The 27,763-nt window shown below is 42.7% G+C and overlaps 1 protein-coding gene across 3 annotated transcripts in view; it reads left to right on the forward strand.

Moving 5' to 3' along the window:
• The window catches only part of ADCY8 (adenylate cyclase 8), a 215,718-nt gene that overhangs the window by 73,656 nt on the left and 114,299 nt on the right, over window positions 1-27,763 (forward strand). For all 3 annotated transcript variants that reach the window (XM_032873521.1, XM_032873519.1, XM_032873520.1), the window contains exons 3-5: window positions 4,592-4,722; window positions 13,687-13,798; window positions 24,107-24,234. In XM_032873521.1, the coding sequence (XP_032729412.1) occupies window positions 4,592-4,722; window positions 13,687-13,798; window positions 24,107-24,234 (371 nt within the window). The remainder of the gene's footprint in view (window positions 1-4,591; window positions 4,723-13,686; window positions 13,799-24,106; window positions 24,235-27,763) is intronic.

Here is a 27,763-nt window from a genome sequence, read left to right on the forward strand (position 1 = left end):
TCCATAATTCCCTTTCAGATGCAAACTCAACTGCCAGTCAAGATTTTGGTAATACACATGGAAGAATTTTCATTTTTACAAGTGTGACTGAAGCTTTTCACCATGCAGTACGATGGCCTTTTTATGTTCTGCATATTCACTTTCCCCATACTTCCTGTGTAACATTCCCACTTTTAAAAGCTAAAACATTTGCGCCCATGTACAATTCGAGTTCTGAAACAATGCTGAAAATAGAGCATGCTTGCCAGTGAATTTCATCAACATTCGGGATGTGGTTACAGCATGCTAGACACCATCTAATTCTTTTACCAATACTAACTCCCTTCATCCCTCAGCCCTGTCAAAGACTTGTAGTTATGATCAGCTCCAGGTTACAGATGGAGAAACTGATGCTACAGAGAAGCTAAATGATGTGGCCCCCAAGTCACAGAGTTAAGGACGGGCCAAGTTAAGGTTCAAAGCCAGAGCCTGCCTCTGGGGCCATTCACGTGACTGCCAGCCTGCACGGCTGCTTCTGCTTACTGACCTTCTCTGTAGGTTCCTTGATCTCCACCCCGGTGGTCAAAGCCGGACCCTTTTAGGGACAGCTACTTATCTCTTACTCATCGGTTCCTTCCACAAACGTGCACTGGCTACTGTTTTGCGCATCTTTGTTTCCTGCCATGTCCCCATTTGGTTAAGACTTACTCTCTCCCCTCTGTACCCAACCCCCCCCCCACTCTGACTAGTCACTTCGGTGATGACCACACTCTTTATTGTGCCCCTGCACCTGACCATGAGCCTTAGGCAAGACTGGATGTTTGACTCAACCAGACTCCTTATGCTCACATGGTGAGTCTTGAACTGAGCAAGAATCTCCTCAAAATAGCCAAAGAGAGAGGGCATAAGATACAAGGCATACAAAGATAAAAGGCATAAGGGCTTTCAGTAAAGGAGAAGTGGGAGAGCCTTCTTGCTAACTTGCAGAAGTAGAAATCCAAGTTCAAGGGCAAGTTCCTTTTGTTCCTAAGACTCAGCCTCAGTTTTGCCCTTAGCTTCCCCGAGACACTGCAGTATCCTAGGATAAAGTCTGAGTTTTCTGAAGCTATGTTGAGTTGGGTATCAATCTGCCACCAGAGAAATCCAAATAAATATGGCTACCCCTTCCTTCCTAAGCCTGTGTTGGGTTCTGGAGGTGGACAGGACGCCGCTTTAGCTCTCAAGGTTTCACAGTCTAGGGAGGGTGACAGCCATCCAAACAAGAACTGTAAAACCCCTACAGTAGAATTTTTCAGAATATGTGGTTGTTTGATTCATTGGATGAGCAGGTGAAAATGGGGAACTATTGAAAAATTATACTTGAACATTTTATTTATGACTTAAACATGAAATAGCAAATGTATTATTTGGTCTCTTAAAATAAGGCCAGGACATTTATTTTTAGCTTTGATGTATTGTTTCTTATTGAGACCATAGCTAATTGTGCACCAGCCAAGACTTCTAGTTCCTTAAAAATGGAGCAGGAATTTAAAAGTACTTGCAACATTATCAGAGTGACTTTGGAATTTTTATCATTTTTCCCACAAATGTTCATGGCCACCTCATCCACATCTTAATTCAGTGGTGATGTTTTTGTTAGTCAGCTTTACCAAGCCTTCCCAAAGCATTCGATTCCATTTTCATACAAACAGCAACACTGATTCCTACTTGTTGAAAATTTTTAATATCTAATTAGAGTGAGCACACTCACAAATAAACTGACATAATTGCATTTGGGAGCAAGCTCAGAGGCTCCTGGCCAGCATGGGGCTGGTGTGGAATAGAAGCTGTGGGCATTAAGAGAGCTCCTTATGAGCTGGGGACTTTCAGCCCCGTAAGTGTCCAGCTGACAGGTGTGAGGGAGGGCAGTCTCTCTGAGTACCCACTGAGTCAGGTAATTCAGAGCATTGGTAAGTGGAGGTCATCCAAGAGAACTATTCCTGCATTCAATCAGAGGTTGGTGGTGGTTACCATCAGGGCAGAAACCAGTAGGTCAACATGGCAAAGGATTAAGGGGTGCTTCACGGAAGTGTTGTCACTTCAGCAGAGCAGTTGGAGAAGGCATCCCAGAGGCAGGTCCAGGCTGATTGGAGGAACGCATGGCTTATGTGAATAACAACCTGTTTTAGAACACTCAGGTGGCCAGCCTCCGGACCAGGAGTGAGCATATGCCTTCTTCCTGAGACTTGCCACCAAATGTTTAGGCTCTGCAGATCTGAGTTCTCCTCACTTGTTCTGTGCCTGGCTCTGAGTCTTGAAGACAGCCTGAGTAGAAGCCCAGCCTTCCTTCCTTTACCTTTCCAGCTCTTGCAAGTCTCCCAGGATCTCATCTGTGGCTTATGGAACAGTCTGCCCCAAGTCACTGGGTTCTCTGTCCACACTACTAGTGAGGGGCTGCCCAGACTTACTGTCATAGTGTTTGTCAAGCTCCTGCCCTTGCAGGACCTCTCTGATACCATGACTATCACTTCTTGAACCTGTTGTCTCTGAGACAGAGCCTATAAGCCCCCCAGTGAATTCAGGATCACATCTGTTTGTTCAATCCTGTATTCATAGCAGCTAACAGATTGGTCTACAGCAGAATCTCAGTAAACATGTGTGGAGTGAATGAATGAGTGAATTTCAAAAGAGACAGTATCCCATAACCTCAGTACTTGCTGATCCGTTCCCCTGTGGCTGTGACACCCTCTCTAGCTTTCTACAGGACTGTTCCTCCTGCCCTTCAGATCCCCACTCCAGTCACCACGTAGGGTCCTTCACTGACTATTCAGCTAAAGCAGCCACCAGCTCCCCTTCATCATCTCTTCCAGGGTCTGTTTATTACCTCTAGAACACTGGCTCTCCAGAGGCAAGTACCATGTTGGGTTTTGGTTTCCTACTGATTCTCCACGCCCAGCACTGCACCTGTCACATGGCACCTTCCCCTTAGCATGGTAACTGAATGAATAAATGGCTGAATTATGATCCAAGTTCCAGTAGAGGGGTAGGAGGGAGACCACAGGCATGGTGTGAGTTTTCACCAAGCATTTGCCAAGTGCATGACTTTGGACTGCTGGATTTCACATGCACTCTTTGGATCTCAGGATCCTAATATGTAAAATGGGATGAACATTGTACTTACAGCCTCCTACAATTAATACGAGGTTTTGATTAAACAGTAGGTACAAAGCATTTGGTGTGCTACAGTGTGAGTGGTCAGTAAAAAAGAAGACACTGTCTATAACCCCAGAGTAGGTCTCTTACCAGGGCTTATACCTTCACTTTGCCTGCCATAGAGAGAGGTCAGTGAGATGTCTCTCCATTTGCAAGAGTCTAGGGGAGTGGTGAGTTCTTCCCAAAGCCATTAAGAATCACTGCTGTTTGTAAGCCCAGAAGTGCTGCCTACATGGGATGCCTGCCTTTTCCTCCCCCAGGACAAGCATCTGCATAAGATAATCTCCTGAATCCCTCACCATCTTTCATCTGCACAGACTCTGCTGGCCACAGTAGGGAATCCAGTCATGAGCTGGGCACCATCGCTGCCATCTCTTTGTTCACTGTTAGTTTAGGAAGCATTTATTGAGCACCTACTATTTTCAGGCACTGAATTCTCCTCAAAGCTGTGATTAGCACCTACTCCCATCCAACAACAATGCACGAGCAGGGCCATGGATACCGGGGAAACTGGCAAATAGCGCTAATGAGGACAAAATGGACATGATGCAGGGTCATTTTCAAGAACCATGTTTCTCAGTCTCACAATGAGGCAGCTTTCAAGAGAGGAGAAGCTTCATCATATGAAGCTCCTGGGGCACTTCACTGATAAAGCCTTTTGCATGGGAGCAGAGTCAAGGAGAGCAGAGAAGAGGGTGGGAGTTCACGTCCGGCCCATCACAGGTTTTATTTCATAGAATGTTCACAGCAACCCTGGGAAGCAGATGATTTTATTGCTATTTGCCAAATTAGGAAACTAAGACACAGAGATGACCAAGCTCACCTAATGCTGTGATTGTTCGTAATGGAGACAGGGTCCAAACCCTGATTATACCCCCCAAAACCAGGGCCTTCCCAACTACCACCCCCCAAAAATCCCATCGGAGAATAAGTTGATAAAGGATTTCCTCCTCTCCCTGTACTCTCTCCTTCTTGCACTACACAGGGCTGGCTCATTCTAAGCTTTCTGCTATCAGCGTAAGCATCAGTCCATCCCAAAGGTCCTTTCTATCCTGGTTTGAATCATGTCATGCTCTGATCATGACCTGTTCTTGTCTGGCACTTGTCACGTTTTGTGAATGTGTATGGGTACATTTGAGTGGGTATTATTGAATGCTTGTATCCCTGTTAGCATGTAAGCTCCCCATAGTAGGGCCCCCATTCATTTGGATCACCACTATCTACCCAGCATCCTACATGGTGCCTGGTACATAACACATGCTTGGTAGATATTGGTTGTGTTCAAGAATGGCATGAAGTTAGCAATTCCTCAAGAAAGTCAGCCAAGAGGCCCAAGACTTCTGTGTGGTGCATACCTCCCCCATCTCAGACTTGCTGGTCAACCTTAACAAGCCTGTCCCTCTGCATTGCTTTGTTCCAGGAACGGCTTGTGCTGTCTGTGCTCCCCCGCTTTGTCGTCCTGGAAATGATCAATGACATGACCAATGTTGAAGATGAGCACTTGCAGCACCAGTTCCATCGGATCTACATCCACCGTTATGAGAACGTCAGGTAGGGACTGCGGCAGCCTCCCCCCAGCTCCGTGTGTGATCTGGGTGTGTGCCTGGATGCTCCCATCTGACTGCCGTGACTTCTGTCTGCCTGAATGTCAAAGCCTTTCTACATTTTGTTGATTAATTAATTAACCAGTGATTATTCATCACAGAATACCTTTCCAAATTAAGGCTCAAGGAGAATGTCAGGGAAATGTAATTATATTGGCTTGCCTTGCCTTTATATTTCAAGTGGAAAAACAAAAGCCTTTTACATTATGATTGGAAAAAAATAATTCCCAGATGTGATCTGGAGACCTCAGGAGTGATCACATAGCTCTTCTCCTTAAATCCCTTATAACTTTCTTTAAACCAATATAAAAATGATTACAGCTGATTTTTATTTTTATTTTATTCTATTTTTAAACATATTTTTGTCCAGCCATCCATCCATCCATCTACCCATTGACCCAACTACCCACTCCCCGTCCACCCAACCTACTCATCCATTCATCTATCCATGCTTGCACCCAACTACCCACCTACCCACCCATCCAACCATCCACCTACCCATCCACCCAAATACCCACCCACCCAGTCATCCACCCATCTACCCATCTACCCACCCACTCATCCAACCATCCACCAACCCATCCACCGAATTATCCATCCACCCATCCTTGCACCTACCCACCCTTCTACTCATCCATCCATCAGTGCCCTCTGCCCAGAACTGCCCTGGACAATATAGTACATACTGAAAAATCAGAGGTCGGGGTTCCTTGATGAGGCAGGCCAGATTTAAAATTCCAATTCTACTTATTCCTTGTGTGTGACCTTGGGCGATTTACATAGCTCAATCTCTAGACCCTTCCCTGTAAAATGGCATTTTAATAACCACCTTGCTGGGGTTGATGCAGATGATAGGAGTGAAGATATATACGAAGCACAGAATAGGGGTGAGCATATGGTAGAGCATTGGACATACTGTAGATCGCTTCAGACATGTCTCCTAATTATAAGTAAAACAAGCTAACCCTGGTTAATTTAAAAGCCTGTATTGTATGGAGCACTGGGCATGATGCATAAACAATGAATCTTGGAACACCGAAAAAATAAAATTAAATTAAAAAAGAAAAAAAGAAAAAGTCTATAGATAGGCTGAGTAATGGCTCACAGAATAATTGGGGAAGGATGGAGAGGCAGGCTCAGCAGATGGGCCAGAATCACAGCAGAGCCCTAGGCCAGTGAGGATCCTGACTTCACTGTTTCTGCAGAATCCACTGCTTGTGCTCCCAACTCTGTCGCCTTCCCCAGCACAGTTGTCACCTCTTGGATTCCTCCTGCAGTCCCCTAGGACCTGGATGTGGCTGCCTCTGCCCTACCCCAACCCCCTGCTCCCTCTGCCTCTTTGCACTGTGAGTTAAAGCCTAGGGTAGATGTGGCTGATTGGCTTAGCCCAGTCACTCACCAGAAGTGCAGATTTTTCATGAGAGGATTAATAAACTAAGAACATTTTTTAAAAAGTGCCTGGAAAACAGATATATCTGACATTTCAGCTTGTACAGTAGAATTATATCTCCCTTCCACTAAATATTATAGGGTGAAAATTCCCAAATGTAGGGGGAAAATTTTTATGTTAAACAGCTCGAAAACTGACCACTGTACCTTCTTGGTTCCTTTCTTCCTGACTTTGGTCAGAGGGAAGAACAACTTTTCCTTCTTACCAGCCTCTCTGGGCATTCAGCTGGCATGCTGGGACACTCATGTGAAAGGAAGTCCAGCAGAAAGCATGGCTCTAACCCAGCAGGAGTATCCGTAGAGGTCATTATCAGAGTTTTGTCCAAAAATAAAACTACGCTGGTTAAGATGCCTGGGTTTGTAAAGCAGCCTTTTGTCAAATAGCCACTCCCATAAAAGATACTCCCCAGATCCACAAATTGGTCCCATTGATAATGGGAACTCATTAAGACCAGTTGTAGACAACAGGAAGTATCTATAATTATAATACAGTGTGGGATTCTATTTTTATTTATTTTTTTATTGTATTAGGTTAATCACCATAAAATACATCATTAGTTTTTCATGCAGTGTTCCAAGATTCATTGTTTATGTACCACACCCAGTGCTCCACACAATATGTGCCCTCCTTAATACCCACCACCAGGCTCACCCATCTCCCCAACTCCCTCCCCTCCCAAAACCCTCAGTTTGTTTCTCAGAGTCTGCAGTCTCTCACAGTTCATCTCCACCTCTGGTCAAGTAAGCAAAGGGTACAAATAGATCATAAAAAGAATAAGACCTAGAGTGAGGAAGGAGATCAGGGTGAGAGAATACGGGAAACCTTCCTAAAAGAGATGAATCTTATTTGCCTTATTGAATATTGAATCAGCTTAGTGAAAAATATAAAAGAAAAGGAATCCCAAACCAAGGGATTAGTACAAGTGAAGGCTGAAAGTGAGATCTATCTGTCTATATCTGTATCTCTATATAACATATAACATTAATTATGTATATATGATTATTATTATCTGATATTAATGATTATCATTATATATACATACATATGTATATATGAAAAGAATATTATGAAAGTGCCTATCACCATAGAGAAAGTGATGGTAGGGGAGGAATAATTACCCTTAATAAAGAAAATAAAGGAAAAAAACAAATGAGACTATACACCCACACCAACATACTTAGGAGCCTTAAGTTCAATAAATGACATGTTTGGCTTTCTTTTTGCATCAACCCATTTTCAGTGCTTCCCTTAGTCAAGAACAACTGAAGTGACTTCTCTCTTCTCCACCTCACCCGTTTATTTTAAACCATTAAACAGAGTTCTTAATCTTGAGACAGACCCTCTTGCAGAAGTGCACACTGCACTAAATTAGAATTCAGTTTGCTGCCCTGCATTTCTCAGCGGCCTCACCCCACGGCAAAGAAGCTGTTCCTAGCAGGAGAAGAGTCTGCAGATACCTACTGCCACATTGGGCCTCTCTGGCCATCACAGAGGTGGTGGGCGGGGGGGTGATGGATGGCAGCGGGATGCCCACAGCTCCCTCTGGTTTTGGGAAGATGACCTCTGGGAGAGGCAGTGGAGCCCCTCCAGCCCACTGCAAGGCTGTTAGTTGCTAAAATAAGACCAGAGATGAGAACCAGACCAGCCGCTCTGCCCTGTTCAAGCCACCAGAGCACACCAACTGCCATGGAGAGAACATATTTTTAATTATTTCCCATCCTGTGTCTGTCTCTTCAGGGCAACCCACCGATTTCATTCTTTCTTCTCTGTTGTTTCTGTTGTTTGTCGTTTGGTGACCCTTCCCCAAAAATGGTCTGCTGTAAGCATCAGACTCTGGGTTACAATTCCTACGATGTGTATATAGGGGTACATGTATCACTGCAGGGTATGAGGAGGCATGTACGGGGACCGGGACCCGTGGGTTAGGCACATTCTCTGAGCCACGTCTCCTGCTAGACTTTGGCTGCATCATTTCATCTTTTAGGGCCTCATATTCCTAATCCAAAAACTGCACTGTTTGCAATAAACAAACAATTTGGATTCTCATGTTGATTTCAGCTCTGTGCATCTGAGACTTCCCTAGATTCTCTCTGGAGACCCACTTGGCCACTTGATGTTTCACTGGAAGCCTTTTGGGCTTCTGGTCCCTCCCACCCCAGCCCCATTCTATTTATTTCTCTTATTTTTTCCCATATATTTAAGGCACTTACAGTATTCAGGGTAATACTGTCTGCTCTAACAAATCACTTCTCAATTCCATCAATTTAAACTCAATAACATTTTTTCACACAACAGCCCACTTCTGATGCTCCTGGTTGGTTAGTGACTCAGGGACAAAGGTCCCTGAGTTTTATATCTGTGCCCTTGCCTAAGCCTCAGAGTTTTTGGCATTCAGCTCCTGGAGGAAAAAGTATAGAAAAGGCACACCTGCTTCTTCATCATCTTGGCCCAGAGATGACACATGTCACCTCTGTTCAGATTCCATTGATGAGACCATGACTGCATGGCCCTACCCAGACATGAGAGGAGAACAGAGTCCCCAGCTCAGTGGTCTTTCCTAGTGATGGGAAACATGGATTTGGAGGATGTTAGCGTCCCTCCCAAAGCTCCCTTCCCCTTCCTCTTGCCCAGCCCACACCATGTATGTTGGTACATTTGCTGGTGAACATTGTTTGGATCTACTCAGGAGGCAGATTTGTCTTTACCTCTCTCAGTGATAGAGTAGAGAGTTAGACAGTAGAACCTTCATCAGGGATCAGAAAACCCTAAATTTTAGAGGCTTACTCAGTCTACCTGCTTTCTGGGCTGACTGTTCTTTCCAGCCAACCCTGTCCACATGTGAGGCCACCATATTGGCTATGTAGACCAGAGTTTCATGTACAAGCAAAATGAAACTGAATGGGTCCAGAGAACCTGTTGGCTGGAGAGACCTGTCTGCATGGCAATCTATTAAACACTCCCTGATTCCCAAAAATTTCCCCAAAGACTAACATACCCTCCACTTATCAAGGACTATGTTATGATTTAGAAGTTACCCACTTGTATGTAATGATGCAGAGTTGCTTCAGTAATCTCTTCTTTATTATCAAGAAAATGGAAGCTCAGAGAGTAATTAAATAAACTTCCCAAGGGCACACAGTTAGGAAGAAGTATCTACCCAGGACCCATGTTCCTAACGATTCTTTAGAACTATGCTAAAGCTTTCTTGAAGTCTCTCTATTTGCAGTGTCTATTAGGTAATAACACTTATTTTTAGCCAAGTAAAAAACTTATATAAGCAAATTAGATTTGAAAATTAACATGGTATCTTCAATACATGCTAAAATGAACACACTCTAAGATGATTACCATGGGAAGTTCCAAGTTCATACCTAGAGTCAAGAGATCAGACCTGGAACTCACCACTTGTTCAGACACCATTGCATGAAGTACTGTGTGTTCAGGAGACCACAAGAAATTTGATGATATTGGATCACTAAGCATATCTGAAACTCTTTTGACCTTTGGTCTCTGCAAATCCATTTCTTCTTTAAGTAAGTTGCATGCCTCATAAGGGATGTGATGGTTCTATCTACTCACCAACGTCATTCCACCACCTTGCACAAGTAGGCATTCCACTAATTAGCCACTGAATGAATCAATGGACTGTTCTTAGAATAGACAGATATTAATAGTTTTGGGTGAATGGATCTATTGAGTGGGTTGGACTAGATGACCTATGGGCCCTTCTACTTCTACCTGCCATGGCAAAGACCATCCTTACTTCAAATGTAGCATACCAGAGTGATAAAGTACAGATTCCAAAGCCAGGCTGCCGGGTTGAAATCCTAGCTTTTCGTGTCCATGGGCAAGTTACTCAGGTCTCAGGGTCCTTATCTGTAAAATGGAGATGGTCACAGTAGGTCCTACCTCATGGATTGTTATGAGAAACCAACAGGTTAATCCTTTGGATTAACCTTAGGACAGTGCACAGTAGATACTCTGTAAATACAGTTGCTCCTCTTATTCCCATTTGTGTCAACAGTTAGGAATTCTTTCAGCTGTAGGTAAAAAATGATCTAATCACTGGTCATACTTTCTCCTCTGATACCTCTCTTCTCTCATTTTCTCTCAAATACAATCATTCAATTCTAGTACATTTTTGTGCAATAATAAAAAGAGCTAACACACTTACGGAAAACCTACTGTGCCAGGAACCGTACTAATAAGCACTTGTTATCCACCAACAAGGCAGGTACTAGAATTATCTCTGGCTCACAAATCAAAGGCTTAGAGAAGTTCAGAAGGTTACCCAAAGTCCTGCTATTCATAACTGGTGAGCTGGGCTCTGAACTCTGAGCTGTCTGGACTCAATTCTTATACATTTTGTCCTGTGTACTGGGAAGATGTTGTGCTATCGGAACCTTGTACAGGACAGTGACTGTGGACTTACTTGCCCAGAAGAAACTGTATACACTAGAAATCTAAAGGCATCAGGCCCATGCTTACACCCCTTCACTGGCTTTCCATCGCTTTCCAGACAAAGTCTGTATTCTTGAATCTGGCTTACCAGCCCATTTCCAACATTGCCCTACCCCACATCTCTAACACACACATTTTTTCTCTCCCTTCTTCTTTTCCCCACCCTGTTGCTCAGTGTTACCCTCTGACCAGCTACCCTTGAATTCTTGCAGATCTGTGGTACATTTGCCCCACTTCTACCAGACCCTAACAGGTGCCGATTGCTCTGCTCAGACCACCCATCCTGCTCACTTTCCCATCTGTCTGGTCACATAGGTCCTTCAAAACTCAGCTGAGACTTCGCTGCATCAGGAAATTCTTGATCCTCTGTGACTGGTCATCCCCCAGTGTGTCCTTCTGTCAGAGTACAGTTGTCCCCCTGTTATCCATGGTTTCAGTTTCCCACAGTTGACAGTAGTCCAGAAGCAGATGACCCTCCTCTGACTCAATGTCAGAAGGTAAACAGTAGCCTCACACTAGAAGGCTAGTGTGATTCCCCTCTCACTTCATCTGATTATGTGGGCATTTTATCATCTCTCAACACAAGAACAGTGGGTACAGATGTTTTCAGAGAGAGACCACAGTCACATAACTTTTGTTACAGTATATTGCTACAATTGTTCTATTTAATTACTATTATTGTTAATCTCTTGCTGTGCCTAACTTAGAGATTAAACTCTATCATATGCATGTATAGGGGGAAAAAAACAGTCTCTATAGAGTTCAGTACTATCTGCAGGTTCAGGAATCCCCTGGGAGTGTTAGAATGGATCCTCCTCCCCTACGCCACCATTCCCTGATAAGGAGGGGATGCTGTATTCATCTCCTGTGTTGTTTCTGGCTTTATCCTTGTCTGGCCAAACTCAGTCCCTACACTGTGAGCATCTTGAGGACACACACTGCATCTTTTTAAATCATTTAATCAAACTTCCTAGTGCAATGTGTAGCTATACACATGGTAGATGTGCAAATATTTGCTAAAATAATGGAGGCATTACATAATTAATTCAAGCAATAGTTGTCGTTGCTGTTTTTTTTTAAATCAGGGCCGGATGATTCCTAATCAGTCCATAAATGGGTTTCGGGGAAGGTGCAAATTCCTTGAAATGAAGTGTAAAATTGTGAATACTTGTGCATTTTTGAGAGAATTCATAGCCTCTATCAAATTCTTAAAAGGGTTTGTAATGGAGATAAATTTAAGAACCACCGAATACTGAGGTTGGTAACCAGTGTAAGTCAACATACATTCTACAATGTCTTCTGGCTAGTTAACCTATCCCATTAAAACTAAGTTACATTGATTGTAAGACTCACCATTATTTTATGCAACACTAAGAAAAATAAAAACAAAAAATTAGCACACTGCTAAGATGGTATCCTAACTTCAAAGATGATACAACATGAAAAGTACCTCTGCTGTTTTTTATGTTCTTTTTTTATTTTAATTCCAATATAGTTAACACACAGTGTTATATTAGTTTCAGGCATACAATATAGTGATTCAACAATTCTATACATGACTCAGTGCTCATCACAGTAAATGGACTCTTAATCCCCTTCACCTATTTCACCCATTCCCCACCCACCTCCCTTCTGGTGACCACCAGTTTGTTCTCTAGGGTTAAGAGTCTGTTTCTTGGTTTGTCTCTCACTCTTTTTCCCCTTCGCTCATTTTTTGTTTGTTTCTTAAATTCAACATATGAATGAGATCATATAGTATTGGTCTTTCTCTAACTGACATATTTCACTTAGCATTATACTTTCCAGCTCCAACCATGTCATTGTGAATGGCAAGATTTTACTCTTTTTAAGGGCTGAATAATGTCCTATTGCATATATACACCACATCTTCTTTATCCAGTTGTTCATTGATGGACACTTGATCTACTTCTATAATCTGGCTATTGTAAATTATACTGCAATAAACATAAGGGTCTATATTTTTTTCAAATTAATGATTTCCTGTTCTTTAGATAAATACCCAGTTGTGAAATTACTGGATCATTTAATTTTGGGGGGATTCCATACTGTGTTTCACAGTGGCTGCACCAGTTTGCATTCATACCAACAGGGCACGAGGCTTCCTTTTGCTCTACACAGCGGGGCCTCCACTCTTGCCTGGGTCCCTGAGCTGGTGCAGTGAGGTGGGATGGAGCATGCCCTACAGTTTAAGTGGACAACCCCAACTCTGCCATGTGCTATGTGGGGACTATTAGGCAAGTCTCCTTGCCTCTCCAAGCCGCAGTTTGCTCATCTTCATGGTGGAGTGGCATCCTCACATATTCACTGGGTGGACGAACTAAAGCAGTGTTCATACAGTGCTTTGCTTTCAGAAGGCTTTCAAGCACTAACCCCTTCCCTTATGCCAAACATATGCAGAGCTATGACCTGACCTCACTTAAATCCTTAGTCAATGTGAGAGTTTTAGGCCATGAACTATTCTGCCTGAGGTCTCCCAGCTCTGCTACCTAGTCTCATAATTTTTGAAAAATGCCACCTTCTATTTGCCTGCAATTTTAGGTATGTCATTTGCTGGAGAGAATGAGATTTTTTTTTTTTAATTCTTTGTTCCCCTGTTTTAATTTCACACTGTGCTCATGGGATCTGCATTGTTGTTCATTGTGAAAATAGGTAATTCATAAAGCTTCATTTTGCTTTCCACAACACATTGATGTGTTCATAGTGAAAAATTCCCTTTGGGGTTGTTTTCATTGCCCACACTCCATGGTTCTGCGCAGGAAGAAGGGCTTTCCTTTGCCCCTTTGTCCTTCCCGAACCCCTGGGTGGACTCTGTCTGCTGAGATATTTGTTAAATACTGACACATTCCTCCTGACTCTCATGGCAGGGAGAGCTAGAATCTCAGACCACGGTTGAGTTACTTGGATGGTGTTGATGTCTTCCAGGATGGAGTAAAATATTAATACGCTTCCTCCCCACCCCATCCCTCCCCTGTTGTCTAGTATTCTTTTCGCAGATGTTAAAGGATTTACCAACCTCTCCACGACCTTGTCTGCCCAGGAGCTAGTCCGGATGCTCAACGAGCTCTTTGCCAGATTTGATCGACTGGCTCATGTGAGTTGAATTTAATTCCCTTCTAGTCTTTTGTGGGAGTGAGGGACTGCATGTGAAATTAGGGAGAGGAGAACTTGGGCTTCTCACCAATATCTCCTGTCCTGCTTCCTTTTCCCTGGCATGGACCCCCAAGCTCCGCACCTTCTAGGGAGCAATGTTAGTTATTTACAGATCTCGGAGGGGAGGTTTGTCAGATTAATTTTCCCAATTGAGTGATAGCTGGTTGAGTGATATTTAAGCCAAAACCTTTCTTATCTGTTTTCTGGTCCCTCCCCCCATTACGTCCCCCTTCGTGTGGCCAGGTGCCACCCAGCTGCAGCCTCAGTTTGGTTCAGGCAGTGATGGCTGCCTGCAGCTTCCCGGCCAACTGCCGCCATCTGAAACGAATTAGCCTGTTCTTAAGAGCCAGTAATCCACTGGACCACCATTTTGTTTGGCCTAACCTAACAGCTTTGTTTTTAGCTGATAGGACACTATCTTTACTTTTCAGCTGGCTCGAGATAACGGGCTAAAGGAGATGGACATTTGCTCTCAAAATGCAGATTCCTAGTCCTTAAGCATGCAAGTTGCAGAAGAACATCATTGTCACACTGTGTTTCAGAGTGGGCTTTAGGTCCAAACAGGCATGCCTTAATTTCCTTCTTTGTAAAGTGTGTTTCTATCAGTGCCAACTTCACCAGGCTCTTGAGAGAATCCTGTGCAACAACATCAAGTGGAAGTTCATTGTTCAGAGCATCCAAATGTCCGAATTTAAGGCTGCCTGCCTCCAAGGAGAGCCATTCAGATTTGCATCTGAGTACCTGCTCAGTGCTGTGCACTGTGCTATGTGTCGTGAGTGTAAGAATAACAAAAACACACTTTGTCCTTCCTGGAATTAAGTCTAGCCAGAGACACATCAATAAATGATCAATGCACAATCTGTTGTGTGTATGATGAGGGTTAAATCTGGGATGTTGTAGGAAGGTAGACTCTGCAATAACCCTTGCATCAAAGAAGACTTTCCAGATAAAGTGATTCTTAGACTGAGTCTCAAAAATGGGAAAACGAATACAATGGAATAGTATTCAGCAACAAAAAGGAGTAAACAACTGAGACACGCAGCAATATCAGGGAATCTCCAAAGCAATATGCCAGGTGAAAGAAGACAGACCAAAAAGCCTAGATACTTTATGATTTCATTTATAAGACATTCTAGAAAAGGCAAAATTATAAAGGCAAAAAAGAGACAAATGGTGGCCATGCATTGGAGGTGGATGGAGCAGATTGATTGCACAGAAGCTTGGGTGCAGTGGGTTGGGGAGTGATGTTGCTCTCCACAAGTGAGCAGGACTGTACACTTCATCAAAATCAACAGTTATTATTTATAAATTATAAATATTTATTACTTATAAAAAATTTATTATTTATAAATTATACACCAATTAGCAAAGTGAAGAAGACAGGGACAGTCATTTTTTTTTTAAGATCTCTTTATTTATTTGAGAGCATGAGCAGGAGGAGCAGAGGGAGAGAATCTCAAGCAGACTCCAGGCTAAGCGCAGAGCCTGACATAGGGCTCGATCCCAGAACCATGAGATCACAACCTGAGCTGAAACCAAGAATTGGATGCTTAACCAACTGTACCACCCAGGCACCCCTAGCAGAGAAGGTCATTTTATACCAAGGGAGAGTGAAAATAAAGATGCTACCTTGTATGTGTGGGGAAACCAGAAGGGATTCAGCTTTGTGAGAGGAGCAGGTGAAGGTAGGGAGGGATGGAGATGAAGTTAGGGAGATGGCCAAGGACCTGCCAAGGAACCCGCCTTGTAACCTGTAGCTACTGGACAGCTATAAATAAGAGGCTTGACCTGGCAGAGGAGGAGGGGAAAACCAAGCCCCCTCCCTACTCCCCCCTGCCACCTCCTAAGGAGAAGGGTTGAGTTTACCAGAAGGACTGGGAATTTGGAGGTGGGGAAGAACGTATCCCATTTCCTTTACTGTTTTACCTCTGGGGTCTTGGTGCCAGTTACAATAGTTATTCTACTTCATATTATGGTTCTGACTATTTCCACTCAAAGACCTCAGATGACCAAAAATGGTCCTCCAGTGAGAACCAACAGATGTGATCAGGGTCAATTTTTAGTGTCATGATAAACTCCACTGACCCCGGGACAGGGTTGCTAAGTAAAATCTAACCCAGGTTGTTCAACTAACATTTATTGCTAGGTACCGTGCAAGACTCTGGCAAGACAAAACCCATCCTGGACCTCAGGAAGCTCATGTCTGGTAAAGGGAGAGCAGATCCATAGGAACTGCAGGGCACAATGTTCAGGCAATAACAGGTGCAGAAGTCCTGGGGGAGGAAGGAAGGAGCAGCCAGTGCTTGGATAGTGGGGGTGGGGGCGGAGCACAGTGGTGATTTGGTAGCACCCAGAGAAGTTGCTGTGTGCAGGCTGGGTCTTAAGGAAGAGCAGAAGCTTTCCTGGTATCAGATTAGACCAAAGAGAACAAACAGAAATACCTTCTAGGATGAGCTGTGGTGTACACATAGGCAAGTGTGAAAATTCAAGAACATGCTGCTTGTTTGAGGAGCTCTAAGAAGCTAAAGATTGGGGCTCCTGGGTGGCTCAGTCAGTTAAGTTTCTGCCTTCGGCTCAGGTCATGATCTCAGGGTCCTGGGATGGAGCCTTGCATCGGGCTCCCTGCTTAGCCGGGAGTCTGCCCTTCCTTCTCTCCCTGCCTTTGCACACACACCTGTGCTCTCTCTCTCTAAAAAAATAAATAAAATCTTAAGAAAAAAAAAAAGAAGCTAAAGATTACTAGAACTTCAAGGGCAAGGAAACTGTAGTGCAAAAGGAGCTTGGAGAGGAAGCAGAAGTACATTTGGAGGGCATGGTGCAACTTTTAAGGGATGTGAACTTTGTCCAGTAATCCCTGTAACTGAGCCTTCTCCCTGGTCACCTTACACACGATGTGGGGGGAGGAGGGAGACAGGGTACACAGCCTATTGGTCCCCAGGGGGTGCAAGAGGCTATCATCCATCTTCTGGGATGAGTCTTACTGAAATTTTAAGATAAACTTTTTGGAGGAAAAAAAAAAAACAAATTAAGTACAGATCCATGATGAAGTAAAATTATTATTAATTTAATAAGACTATTAAATGTTCATCAACTGCCTGGTGTATGCTACTTACTGTTATGGGTCTTTGTCCTGGAACCTCAATTCAGTTCTCACAATAGACCGACGGAACTTATTGTTCCCATTTTTCAGAATGAGTGACTGAGGCTCAAAGAAGTAATCTTCCTAGAACCACTGGTAGGTGGGTATATCTGTGATTCTGGACAACTGGGCCAGGTGTTTGATTTTTTTTTTTAAGATTTTATTCATTCATTTGAGAGAGATCAAGAGCACAGGAGGAGAGGGAGAGGGAGAAGCAGGCTCCCCGCTGATCAGGGAGCCCAACTCAGGGCTCGATTCCAGGACTCTGGGATCATGACCTGTGCAAAAGTCAGACAGTTAACTGATTGGGCCACCCACAAGTGCCAGAAGTGCTCCCTCGTGACCCCCAGCAATGCCACAGGCATTTCAGGAGACAGAACAGAGGACATTGGCAGATGTGTTGCTACCCTTGTGGGTGCTTGAAGGGTTAGACTCATGGGACTTCAGGTATGGGCTGGACTTGAATGTTGTACCTGTGCAAATCTCTCTATGTGTCTGCATTTTCTATCAGAATTGCAACAGAGGATAAATGAGGAGGGGGAAAAGACAAAACAAAACACATGAAATGTCTCTTAACCTAGATAGAGTCTGTCTCCAAATAAGTACTCAGTACCTGTTAGTGCTCCGTAGCTCTGACCCCCACCCTGGGTGCATCAGTATCTACTACTCTAAGGGACCTCCCTGGAAGAGTTTGACAAACGCTACCAATGAGAACAATTCCACTCACCTGGGAATGAGGAAACCTACTTTCAGGGGTTTTTTGCCCCCAACGGTGGACCACTTAACCAACAGTGTTAAACTCTGCTTCTGTATAAAAGGGTTTTAGAGTGGGCCCTTTTTGCATTTTTTTAGCATCAAAATTCTGTGGCTTTATAAAGATTCTCTCTCTGCCTCACCATGATTTTTCACTGTAGATTTTGTTTACGTTGCATATCAGAGAGAATTCATCTTGCATGTGAATTTCACACACTGTACCTGTTTCTCTACTGCATTATTGAAATGCAGGAAACTTCAAAGCTTCCTCTAAAAATTCCTTTTAGTTTGATTGAACTCCTGAGAGCCCTTGTGGTTCAGGCTGCTCAGAATAGAGCTGTTGTTTGTTTGTTTTCTTTTTCTTTTTTTAAGATTTTATTTATTTATTTGAGATAGAGAGAGAGCGCATGAGTAGGGGAGAGGGAGAGGGAGAGAGAGACACAGATTCCCCGTTGAGCAAGTGGACAGATGCGGGATTCAATCCCAGGACCCCGGGATCATGACCTGAGTCTAAGGCAGATGCTTAACCAACTGAACCTCCCAGGCGCCCCTGTTTTTGTTTTTTGACCCTTAATAGTGCCCTTGGCAAATTTTGTAGCTTTCTGTCTTTGATCTTTTTTTTTTTTTTAATAATCTCTGCCTACCCCTCACCCACCGGAATCAGGAATGAAGAATTTGCATACTATTATAAAGGTTTTAAAATTGTAAAACAAAGAACATATTTATGGTTACACAGTTGACACGATTGCATCTTAAACCTTATTTTAAATTGCTGACAAACTGGAAGCAACCTAAATTATTGCAGGAATAAATAAATCCAGCACTATGGAAAGTGAATAAACAGATTAAAAAGAATGAGCTAGCCATTTTTGTACTGACATAGAATTTCAAGACCTGTTTTGCCTGAAAAAAGCATGTCTCAGATCTATAAGCATATAATACGTTTATATGTTTATGTTATATAACATATGTAATATAGAGTTTAGAGTATAGTTTCTGCGCATGAAAAATAGTACATATATATAAACACGTAAGGTACATTCGGATGCAAAGCAGCCGCTGAGGTGGGGAAGGGAGCCAGGCTTCCAGGTGGCCTTGTGTCTGAGGAGGAGGGACTGCCCAGGAGGATTTATCTACTAGGACAATATATTCATGTCACTTGTGTAATTACAATTAAATAGACTCATAAAATTGTTATGGTTTCTAATACAGCTTTTTAAGAAATACATGTTTTTGTTCTGAGAATCTTTCATTTTTTTAAAAGATTTTATTTTATTTATTTGTCAGAGAGAGAGCAAGAGAGAGCAAAAGTGGGGGAGGGCAGAGGGAGAAGCAGGCTCCCTGCTGAGCAAGGAGCCAGATCCCAGACTGGTCATGGAATCATGACCTGAGCAGAAGGCAGATGCTCAACTGGTGTCCCACAGCCTTTTACTTTTTATTGACTTTTTTCTGATTACTAAAGCCATACTTACTCATTATGTAAAATTCAAACATCAGAAGTATAGAAAATGCAGCAAGTGTACATCCTTGTAATCCTATCCCTCCTTAACAGTATAACCGTCTTTGATAATTTGGTGCTCTTATTATTTCACTATCATCTATGATCAACATGATTTCATAAACTTCCAAAATCATTATACTATATCACAGCCATCGAGATGGGAAGAAAAGGATTATAATAAGACTCACTCAATAAAATTTGCAAGAAGACCCTCACCCTACTTTATTTTTCTTTTTCAGTATCTTTTTTCAAAGCAACCTGCTTCCTTAATATAAACTTCCTAAAGCAGTTTCTGGTAAAAAGAAGTTGCTTGGATATTACTGTCAAGTCATCTAACAGCTCATAGGAACTGATCAGAAAAATGTGCTTGCAAATTGACAGAACTTGACAGATCAGACAGGTCTTTCATGTGTATATATTTTTATACACACGCACACATATACACGCACACACCATTTGTGTTGAGCTCAAAGTTTTTCAAAGAGGCTGCCAGCCTCACCTTTGTTTATAAGAAAAATGGACGCTGGGCACAGACACATTCACCCCATTACGTGTGTCTCCTCCAGAAGGATGATAAACCATTTTACACCATTTCTGCCCAAAACACATTTCTGTCAGGAGAGCTACTGTTCTGGATTCTGTCATCATGTCTTCAGTTTCCTGGAGAAACAGCGTGGAGTTAGGCAAAGGTAGACAGACATGGGTGCGAGTTCCAGCTCTGTCTCTTACTTGCTTTGTGACCTTCGCTTAATTAGGCCATCTGTGAAATGGCACGTGACTTGAAATGTGCTCATGAAGACTCACCAAGCTAAATGGAATGTAGTTAACACATCTCCTGGCACATAGTAGATGCTCAATAAATATTACTTCTTTTCCCTACTTAAGTTTTTCCAAAATGCTCTTATATCTATCTATTTTCATGGAAAATCACTGATTAAGAGTTGATGAATATCACATGCAGCCCATAACACATTTTTTAAGTTTTTATTTAAATTCCAGTTAGTTAACATACAGTGTGATATTAATTTCAGGTATACAATACAGTGATTCGGCAACTCCATACATCACCCAGTGCTCATCCCAAGTGCACTCCTTAATCCCCATCACCTATTTCAGCACTATCCCCACCCTCCTCCCCCACTCTGGTAACCATCAGTTTCTTCTCTACAATCAAGAGTCTGTTTCTTCATTTCTCTCCTCTCTCTTTTTCCCCTTTGCTTATTTGTTTTGCTTCTTAAATTCCACATGAATGAAGTAATATGGTATTTGTCTTTCTCTGACTTATTTTGCTTAGAATTACACTCTCTAGTTCCATCCATGTTGTGCAAGTCGCAAGATTTCATTCTTTTTTATGGCTGAGTAATATTCCTGTGTGTGTGTGTGTGTGTGTGTGTGTGTGTGTGAGAGACACCTCTTCTTTATCCATTCAACAGTTATCAAAAGAAAAGCCTTCTGCAAAACAGAGGAAAAATCAACAAAACCATAAGATAACCTATAGAATGGAAGAAGATATTTGTAAATGACATCTCTGATAAAGGGTTAGTATCCAAAATATATAAAGGACTTATAAAACTCAACACTCAAAAAAATAAATAATCCAATTAAAAAATGGGCAGAAGATGTGAATAGACATTATTCCAAAGGAGACATGCAGATGGCCAACAGACACATGAAAAGATGCTCAACATCACTCATCATCAGGAAAATGCAAATCAAAACTACAATGAGCTATCATCTCACACTTGTATGAATGGCTAAAATCAACAACACAAGTAACAACAGATGGTGATGAGCATGTGGAGAAAGGGGAACCCTCATGCACTGTTGGTAGGAATGCAGACTGGCACAGCCACTCTAGAAAACAGTATGGAGTTTCCTCAAAAAGTTAAAAATAGAATTACCCCAAAATCCAGCAAAAATACTAATTCAAAAGGATACGTGTATCCCAATGTTTATAGCGGCATTATTTACAACAGCCAAATTATGGAAACAGCCTAAGTATCCATCAACTGATGAGTGGATAAAGAAGATATGTGTGTGTGTGTGTGTGTGTGTGTGTGTGTGTATAACTGAGCCACAAAAAAGAATAAAATCTTGCCGTATCACTACTTTTAGCCAGCTTATCTGTAGCACAGGAAATTTTTCACATTATTTCCTATCGTTCATATGAAAATCTTCATATATAAAGACAGGTGTAAATCCTACCTGTCCTCTTTGTTCAGGGCTATTATGACAAGACTCAAAAGAAGAAAGATCACTGGACATTGGGATGGCTGTTTCCAGGTGTTTGTGGTCATGGCTACCATTGCTAACCGATGGTCATGCTTACTTTACTATGTATTAAGAACACGGTGGGTTACTTTGACACATTTCCTACACGGGCAATTGAAACTCACATCTCAGTGATGTCAGTGATTCAGCCAAGGTCACACAGCTGGTAAATGTGACCAGAATCCAGATGTTGGATTCTTAAACTAACGCATTTCCTCTCTACCCTTTCCCTCCCCCCTCCCCAGCGCCAGCCCTCAGCGCTCCAGACTACCATTAGCTTGAGTCACTCAGAGTGGTTTCTGCCCCCAAAGAGCGTGCTTGACTGAATGCACCTACTGAGTCTCTCAGCCTCAGTGTTCTCAGCAAAATCTCAATCTGACTTATTTTATCCATGGTTCTCAAATGCTCTTTAATAATCAAATATCAGGAAGTTCAACTTGTGGCCATGAGATAAAATATACACATACTTATCTGTAATATACTGAGTTTTTATGATAATTTTATTTAGTTCCAAACACGTTCTTTTAAGAATGTCTTTTTTACTTTTTAGGTGTTAAAAATGCTCTTTCTTAAAAAAAAATGCCCTTTCTTTCATAAAGTCATGGGGATAGTGGATGGTACTTGGGGTTTTTTTGTTTGTTGATGGATTTTTCATACTTCTCTTTGGCAAAATACAAAATTGAACTTTATAGCAGTCCCTTGGGCCTTCTTATTTTGCTTTGTTTTTATAATTGTCCCATACATGCCACAGATCTGGAAAATGCCAGGAACTGTAGGCCAAGTACTCTCTGGCTCTGTTCCAGCCATATACTAGGGGTCTTAGGAGACACAGCTGAAGGTCTGGAGCCTCCCTTATTAATCAGAGCCCCCATCAGAAGGTCTCTTGCAAAATTAGCTGCAACAAAGCAGCCAAAAGACAGGAACCACAAGCTCCCAAAAATAACCTTGGGACAGCTGTGCATGCCATCAGAGTTCTGAAGACTGCATCTGAGCCCATTTGGGAAGGTTGGCAACATCCTGCCAATCTGAGCCAGGCGGGAAAGCACTTGTGCCAGTTCTCTTTCTCTTTTCTCTGTCTGATATTTGTGTTTTGTATTGTGAGAATGATTTCATTCATTTGTTACCCAAACACAATGACTGAATCCCCTGATCTGATCAGGAAACCATCATGGTGCTATGTAGGTTGGCAGGACAAGGTGTCCACTATGCTGCTTCTGTCTCTGTGCATACCTCCTCTCCTCTGTCCTTGGATCCTGCTCCCCCAAGGAGAACCTTGCACTCACAAACCCCGTAAGCTTTTAGGACTTCAGATCTGGGATGCATCTCAGAGGTCATTCGGTTCCACCCATGTAACCAAGGAAGCCAAAAGAGAAAGTCATCTGCCCACGATCACAGACAAATATGAGAAAACTGGGTCAAGAGCCCCACTCTTCATCACAGAGACAGGCAACACTGATGTAGTCCCCTGTCTGCTGGACCCCATATTAAGCCTCCATACACCTCCTCTTACTATCCTCACAGTCAAAGACGAGGTCCCATTCTTTTACCATTTTACCAATGAGGCAACAGAGGTTCAGAAGTTAAGTTAGCTGTAGGGATGTAGGATTTAATCCAGTGCAGTGTGACTCTTTAGCCAGTGCTCTTAGCCCCTACGTTATGCTGCCTGAAGGTCTCTTTCCTTGAAAACCTGCATCATCCTACCTCTTCCCACCCAGCGTGAAAATGCACCTTTTCCCTGGTGCTTGTTGTTCTTTGAGACTCAGTAAGAATCGTGTCCTCAAGACTGCGAATCTGTCAAACATCTGTGCCATCCTCCATACCTACGAGGTACTGAAGGTACTACCCTTACCTTAACGAGGATAAAAATTGTACCTACTTGATAGGCTTGTTGTGACAGTTAACACTGTTTAATATAGGGTGCATCAGAGGGGTTATTATTAAAAATTTCGTGTCAGGGACAATGCTTGATTTAATCATAGTTCCCTATTGACATTTTTTTTCAATGAATAAACATATGAACTCACACATGAATAAAATGATATGTGAGACAGAGTCAGACCCTCTTCTTAAGGTGTCAGTACGCTAGTTGGGAAAGGGCCTAAAACAGAGTTGAAATAGTAGGCATCCCTGGGTGATTTGTACTTTTAATTGCTTATTCTTGAGCTAGGACTGCTAAAAACTATTAATTCAGAGATCTGTCCTGTGAAAAAAAGACACTGATGAGCAGGATTCACAGGGGAACACTGAACGTGTGTTTTAAATGCCCACTCTTGGCCAGGCCTGCCCACCTGATAGGTGTTCATCAGAAGGCTAGTAGGTGGCAGAGCTGGGATACAGCCCTGTATTTGTTGAGCTCAAACTCCAGTGTTTTTCTGTGACTCCATTCTACCTCTGAGCCCTTCAAACTCTTATTTAGGATACCCGCCAATCTCTTAGGAAGATGACGGAAGTGTATTTCAAAGGTAGGTGTTCCCCCATGCCCAGGGTGAAGACCGCCTGACCCCACTGCCTGCCTTCCCAAGCCTTTCGGAAGCACTTACCAGTCTGCTGACTCAGTCCTGTCCTCTCCGCCCTGTTCCTTCCAGGAGCATCACTGCCTTCGCATTAAAATCCTGGGGGACTGTTACTACTGTGTTTCAGGGCTTCCTGAGCCCCGCCAGGACCACGCCCACTGCTGCGTTGAAATGGGCCTCAGCATGATCAAAACCATCAGGTAATCTGACTTCTCCTCCATAATACCCATGCCTTCAATGTGCGTGAAGACACACCTGTCCTTTGAGGTGGATGATGTGTTTGTTGTTTGACTTATGGCACAAAAACTGCATGCCCATTAACTCTCCCGTATGAACCAATGAACCTGCCAGCTTCATTACGTTCCTGGTATACCTTCCTTTGTCCAACATATTTGTATTACCAGTGTCCTTGTGGGGATACAGCAAGGACCAAGCTGACTGTGGTGATTGCCTTCAGGGAGTGCAGTGCAGTGAGAGAAAACTCAGTATGGTACAGTAAGTGCTAAGATGAATCCAACCCAGGATGTGCAGAGGGAGATAGAAGAAGAACAGATCATTTGGGCCAGGGTGCTGGAGAAGGCTCTCCAGAATAGAGCTGTTTCAGCTGTTTTCTAAAAGGTGAGCAAACCATAGATCCTGGGGGAGTGGAGAGTGTGGCTGGAATGTGGGGGGTCAGGATGTGCTACAGTGACAGCTGGTAGAGCCTGGGGAGGAAAAGGTGGTGACAGGTGGCTTGCAGGCTGGGAGCAGGCTGGGCTCACAGGCCTTCTCAGCCATGATAAGGGTTGCGTTTTAGCCTGAGGCCAACAGGAAATCATCATAGGGCCACCACCAGGGTTGGTTTCATGAGTGTGTGACAAGTGCCTTTGGCTTTGGTCAGTGTATCCAGCAAATAGAAGCTTAATCATGAGGTCAAGGATTTTGGAATTAGACTGCTTGTGGCTTTAGGACAGAAGCTCAGTGGTGTCAGAGCTCCCCTTGAGGATCCAGATAGGAAGCTCCAAATCAAGCCTCCAGGCACTGCAGCCTTCCCTGACCACAGCAAAAACAGTAAAGAGGGTACATGGGCAGAAATCTTCTCTGTGGCTTACACCTTCATCTTATAAGGGAAGAATACTGGCATTAAGAGGCTGGAAAAATCTCCCAAGGAACTCAGCCTTGGTTGTGTGGTCTAATAGGTATGTTTGTGATCCTTGGCTGTGTCAGTCTGGTTTAAAGAGCAGCAGGAGAGCAACTTGTACACCCCACACACATCCTCCACTGAAGGCTTAGATCACCTGATGGCTTCCAAAACCAATCCTGGAGTGGGCAGGAGGGATGTAAGCAATTGCGGCCATGACCAACACAGTGTGCCTGACTCCTTCAACTTGCTGACAGATCCCCGACTTCATTCGAGTTTGGGGCAGAGGTCTGTTGACATCAGGAAAGACTGTGTAATTCCCTAATTAAGAAAAGGATGGAAGCTCTTTCCCTAAATATGATTTTGTTTCATTGATGTGATACTGGTCATTTCAAGATTTAGCTAGATATCACGTTCCTGGTGGGTAGACATGCTACCCTGGCAGACCCTCAGGGTCTCACCTCTGGAACCAACACATCACCAGCATCCAGTCAAGGTGGCATTGTGCTTTGCTATGGGGGATATGATGAAAACCCCACCATCACTATCCCTGAGACCAAGTAGAGAGGTGGAGAAAGAGATAGGACATGCCCCCTTTCTGACAGAAATGCAGAAGTTCTCACTTCTAAGAATTGTGGAGAAAGGAGCCCACAAATTCTAACCCAGAGTTCCTTCTAGGTATATGGAAAAGATTGAAGACACTTCTTAGCTGTTAATTTGGACACTTGTGAGTCTTGCCCTGAAAACTGGGATGAATTGTAATATGTTAACTAGCTTCAAGGGAGACAATAGGCCTGACACCCAGAAGGCTTGTTGTCTTATGTACATTCTACAGCTAATTAGATGTGTGAACTTTATTCTACCCGGCAATTGGTATGTATATCAACAATAACAAAAAAATCTGCAGAGCTCTACCAAGTGTTAGATGCTGCCATACTAGTCCCTGGAAGTACAGTGATAAACAGGTCACAGAGCGTCTCTCTTGCCTGTGAGTGTCCATTAGGAAGATGACTTGGATTTGCTGTCTGTGAAATGATGAAATTGGGCCAGCTCTGAAGTATCTGCCAGTTCTGAAAGTCTGTGATTTTTGATCAACCACATCAAAATTAAGTAGCAAAACTTGTCACAGGCTTTCTTTTTAATATTTTTATTTTTATGGTGATATAATTGACAAAAATTATGTATTTAAAGTGCAGTATGATGATTCAATATATGTATACATTGTAGAAAAATTATATTGTCAATTAATACATCCATTGCCTCAAGTAGCAATCTTTTACTCTTTTTTTGGCAAGAGCATTTATGATCTACTCTTCTGGCAAATTTCAAGCACAGCATTATTAACTATAATCACCATTCTATACATCAGATCTCAGAACTTACTTATAATGAAAAGTTTGTACCCTTCGACCCATATCACCTCATTTCATTTCCCCCATTCCCCTTAACCCTGGCAACCACCCTTCTACTTTGTTTCTATGAATGTGACTTTTTGGGTTTTGGTTTTAGGTTTTCTTAGATTTCACATACACAGTATTTGTCTTTCTTTGTCTGGCCTCTGTCATTTAGCATAACACACTCCAGGATCATCTTTGTTGAAGCAAATGGTGGGATTTTCTTATTTTTTAAAGCTAATTAATATTCCTGTGTGTGTGTGTGTGTGTGTATGTGTGTGTGTGTGTGTGTGTGTGTGTATACAAGGATTTCCTTCTTTTTTAAAGCTGGTTAATATTCTATTATATGTGTGTGTGTGTGTGTGTGTGTGTGTGTATGTGTGTGTATACAAGGATTTCCTTCTTTTTTAAAGCTGGTTAATATTCTATTATATGTGTGTGTGTGTGTGTGTGTGTGTGTGTGTATACAGACACCACATCTTCTTTATCCGTTCATCCACAGACTTTCCATAGGAGTTTGTATCTTGAGCTTAGAAGAAATGCTGCAGAGATGATACTGCAGAAGAAAAGAACAATGATTATCAAAATGCTTAAGATGCTTAGGACATTATCATTTATCTCTCCGGAGGGGACCTTATTCCTCCTGACCATTTTGTCTAATTAAAGGGCTCCTGTCTCAAGTTCTAGAGTAGGTCAGTGAGAGGTGAGACGTGGTTAGGTTGAAATGACTCAAGGACTTTTTCTCATCCATTGCTTAAGGGCGGCTTTTATTCTCTTAAAATAAGACAGTTCAGTAGGATATTTTTTAACTGCATGAATCAGAGTCTATTAATACTCAAACACTCCTTAATTATAATGTAGGTGACTGGAGGTCCAGCATTAATTCTTCCAGTTAACAACAAAACACAATGCAGAGGAATACAAAAGAACTCTGGAGCAAGGCAACTTCAGTTACAGTGGGCTCAGACTCTAGAGCTTCCACCCTTACAGTCAAGCATTGCAGCCTGTGGAAGGATTGGCAAAGAGTATTTCTACCTGAATGCGTGCAAAAGAGAATCCCATTCACATAACTTTATCACAGTCTTAACCATCACTTACACAAGACGTGATTTTCTTCTTCAGGCCCAAAGACACTTGTTCCAACTGGGAAACTTAAGAGAAGCCATGAAGTCTGGAACCATACATAACATGACACTATATGTGTTGTCACATAAT

Source organism: Lontra canadensis, unplaced genomic scaffold (genome assembly GCF_010015895.1).
Source record: "Lontra canadensis isolate GAN:19392208 unplaced genomic scaffold, GSC_riverotter_1.0 scaffold49, whole genome shotgun sequence".
NCBI lineage: Eukaryota > Metazoa > Chordata > Mammalia > Carnivora > Mustelidae > Lontra > Lontra canadensis.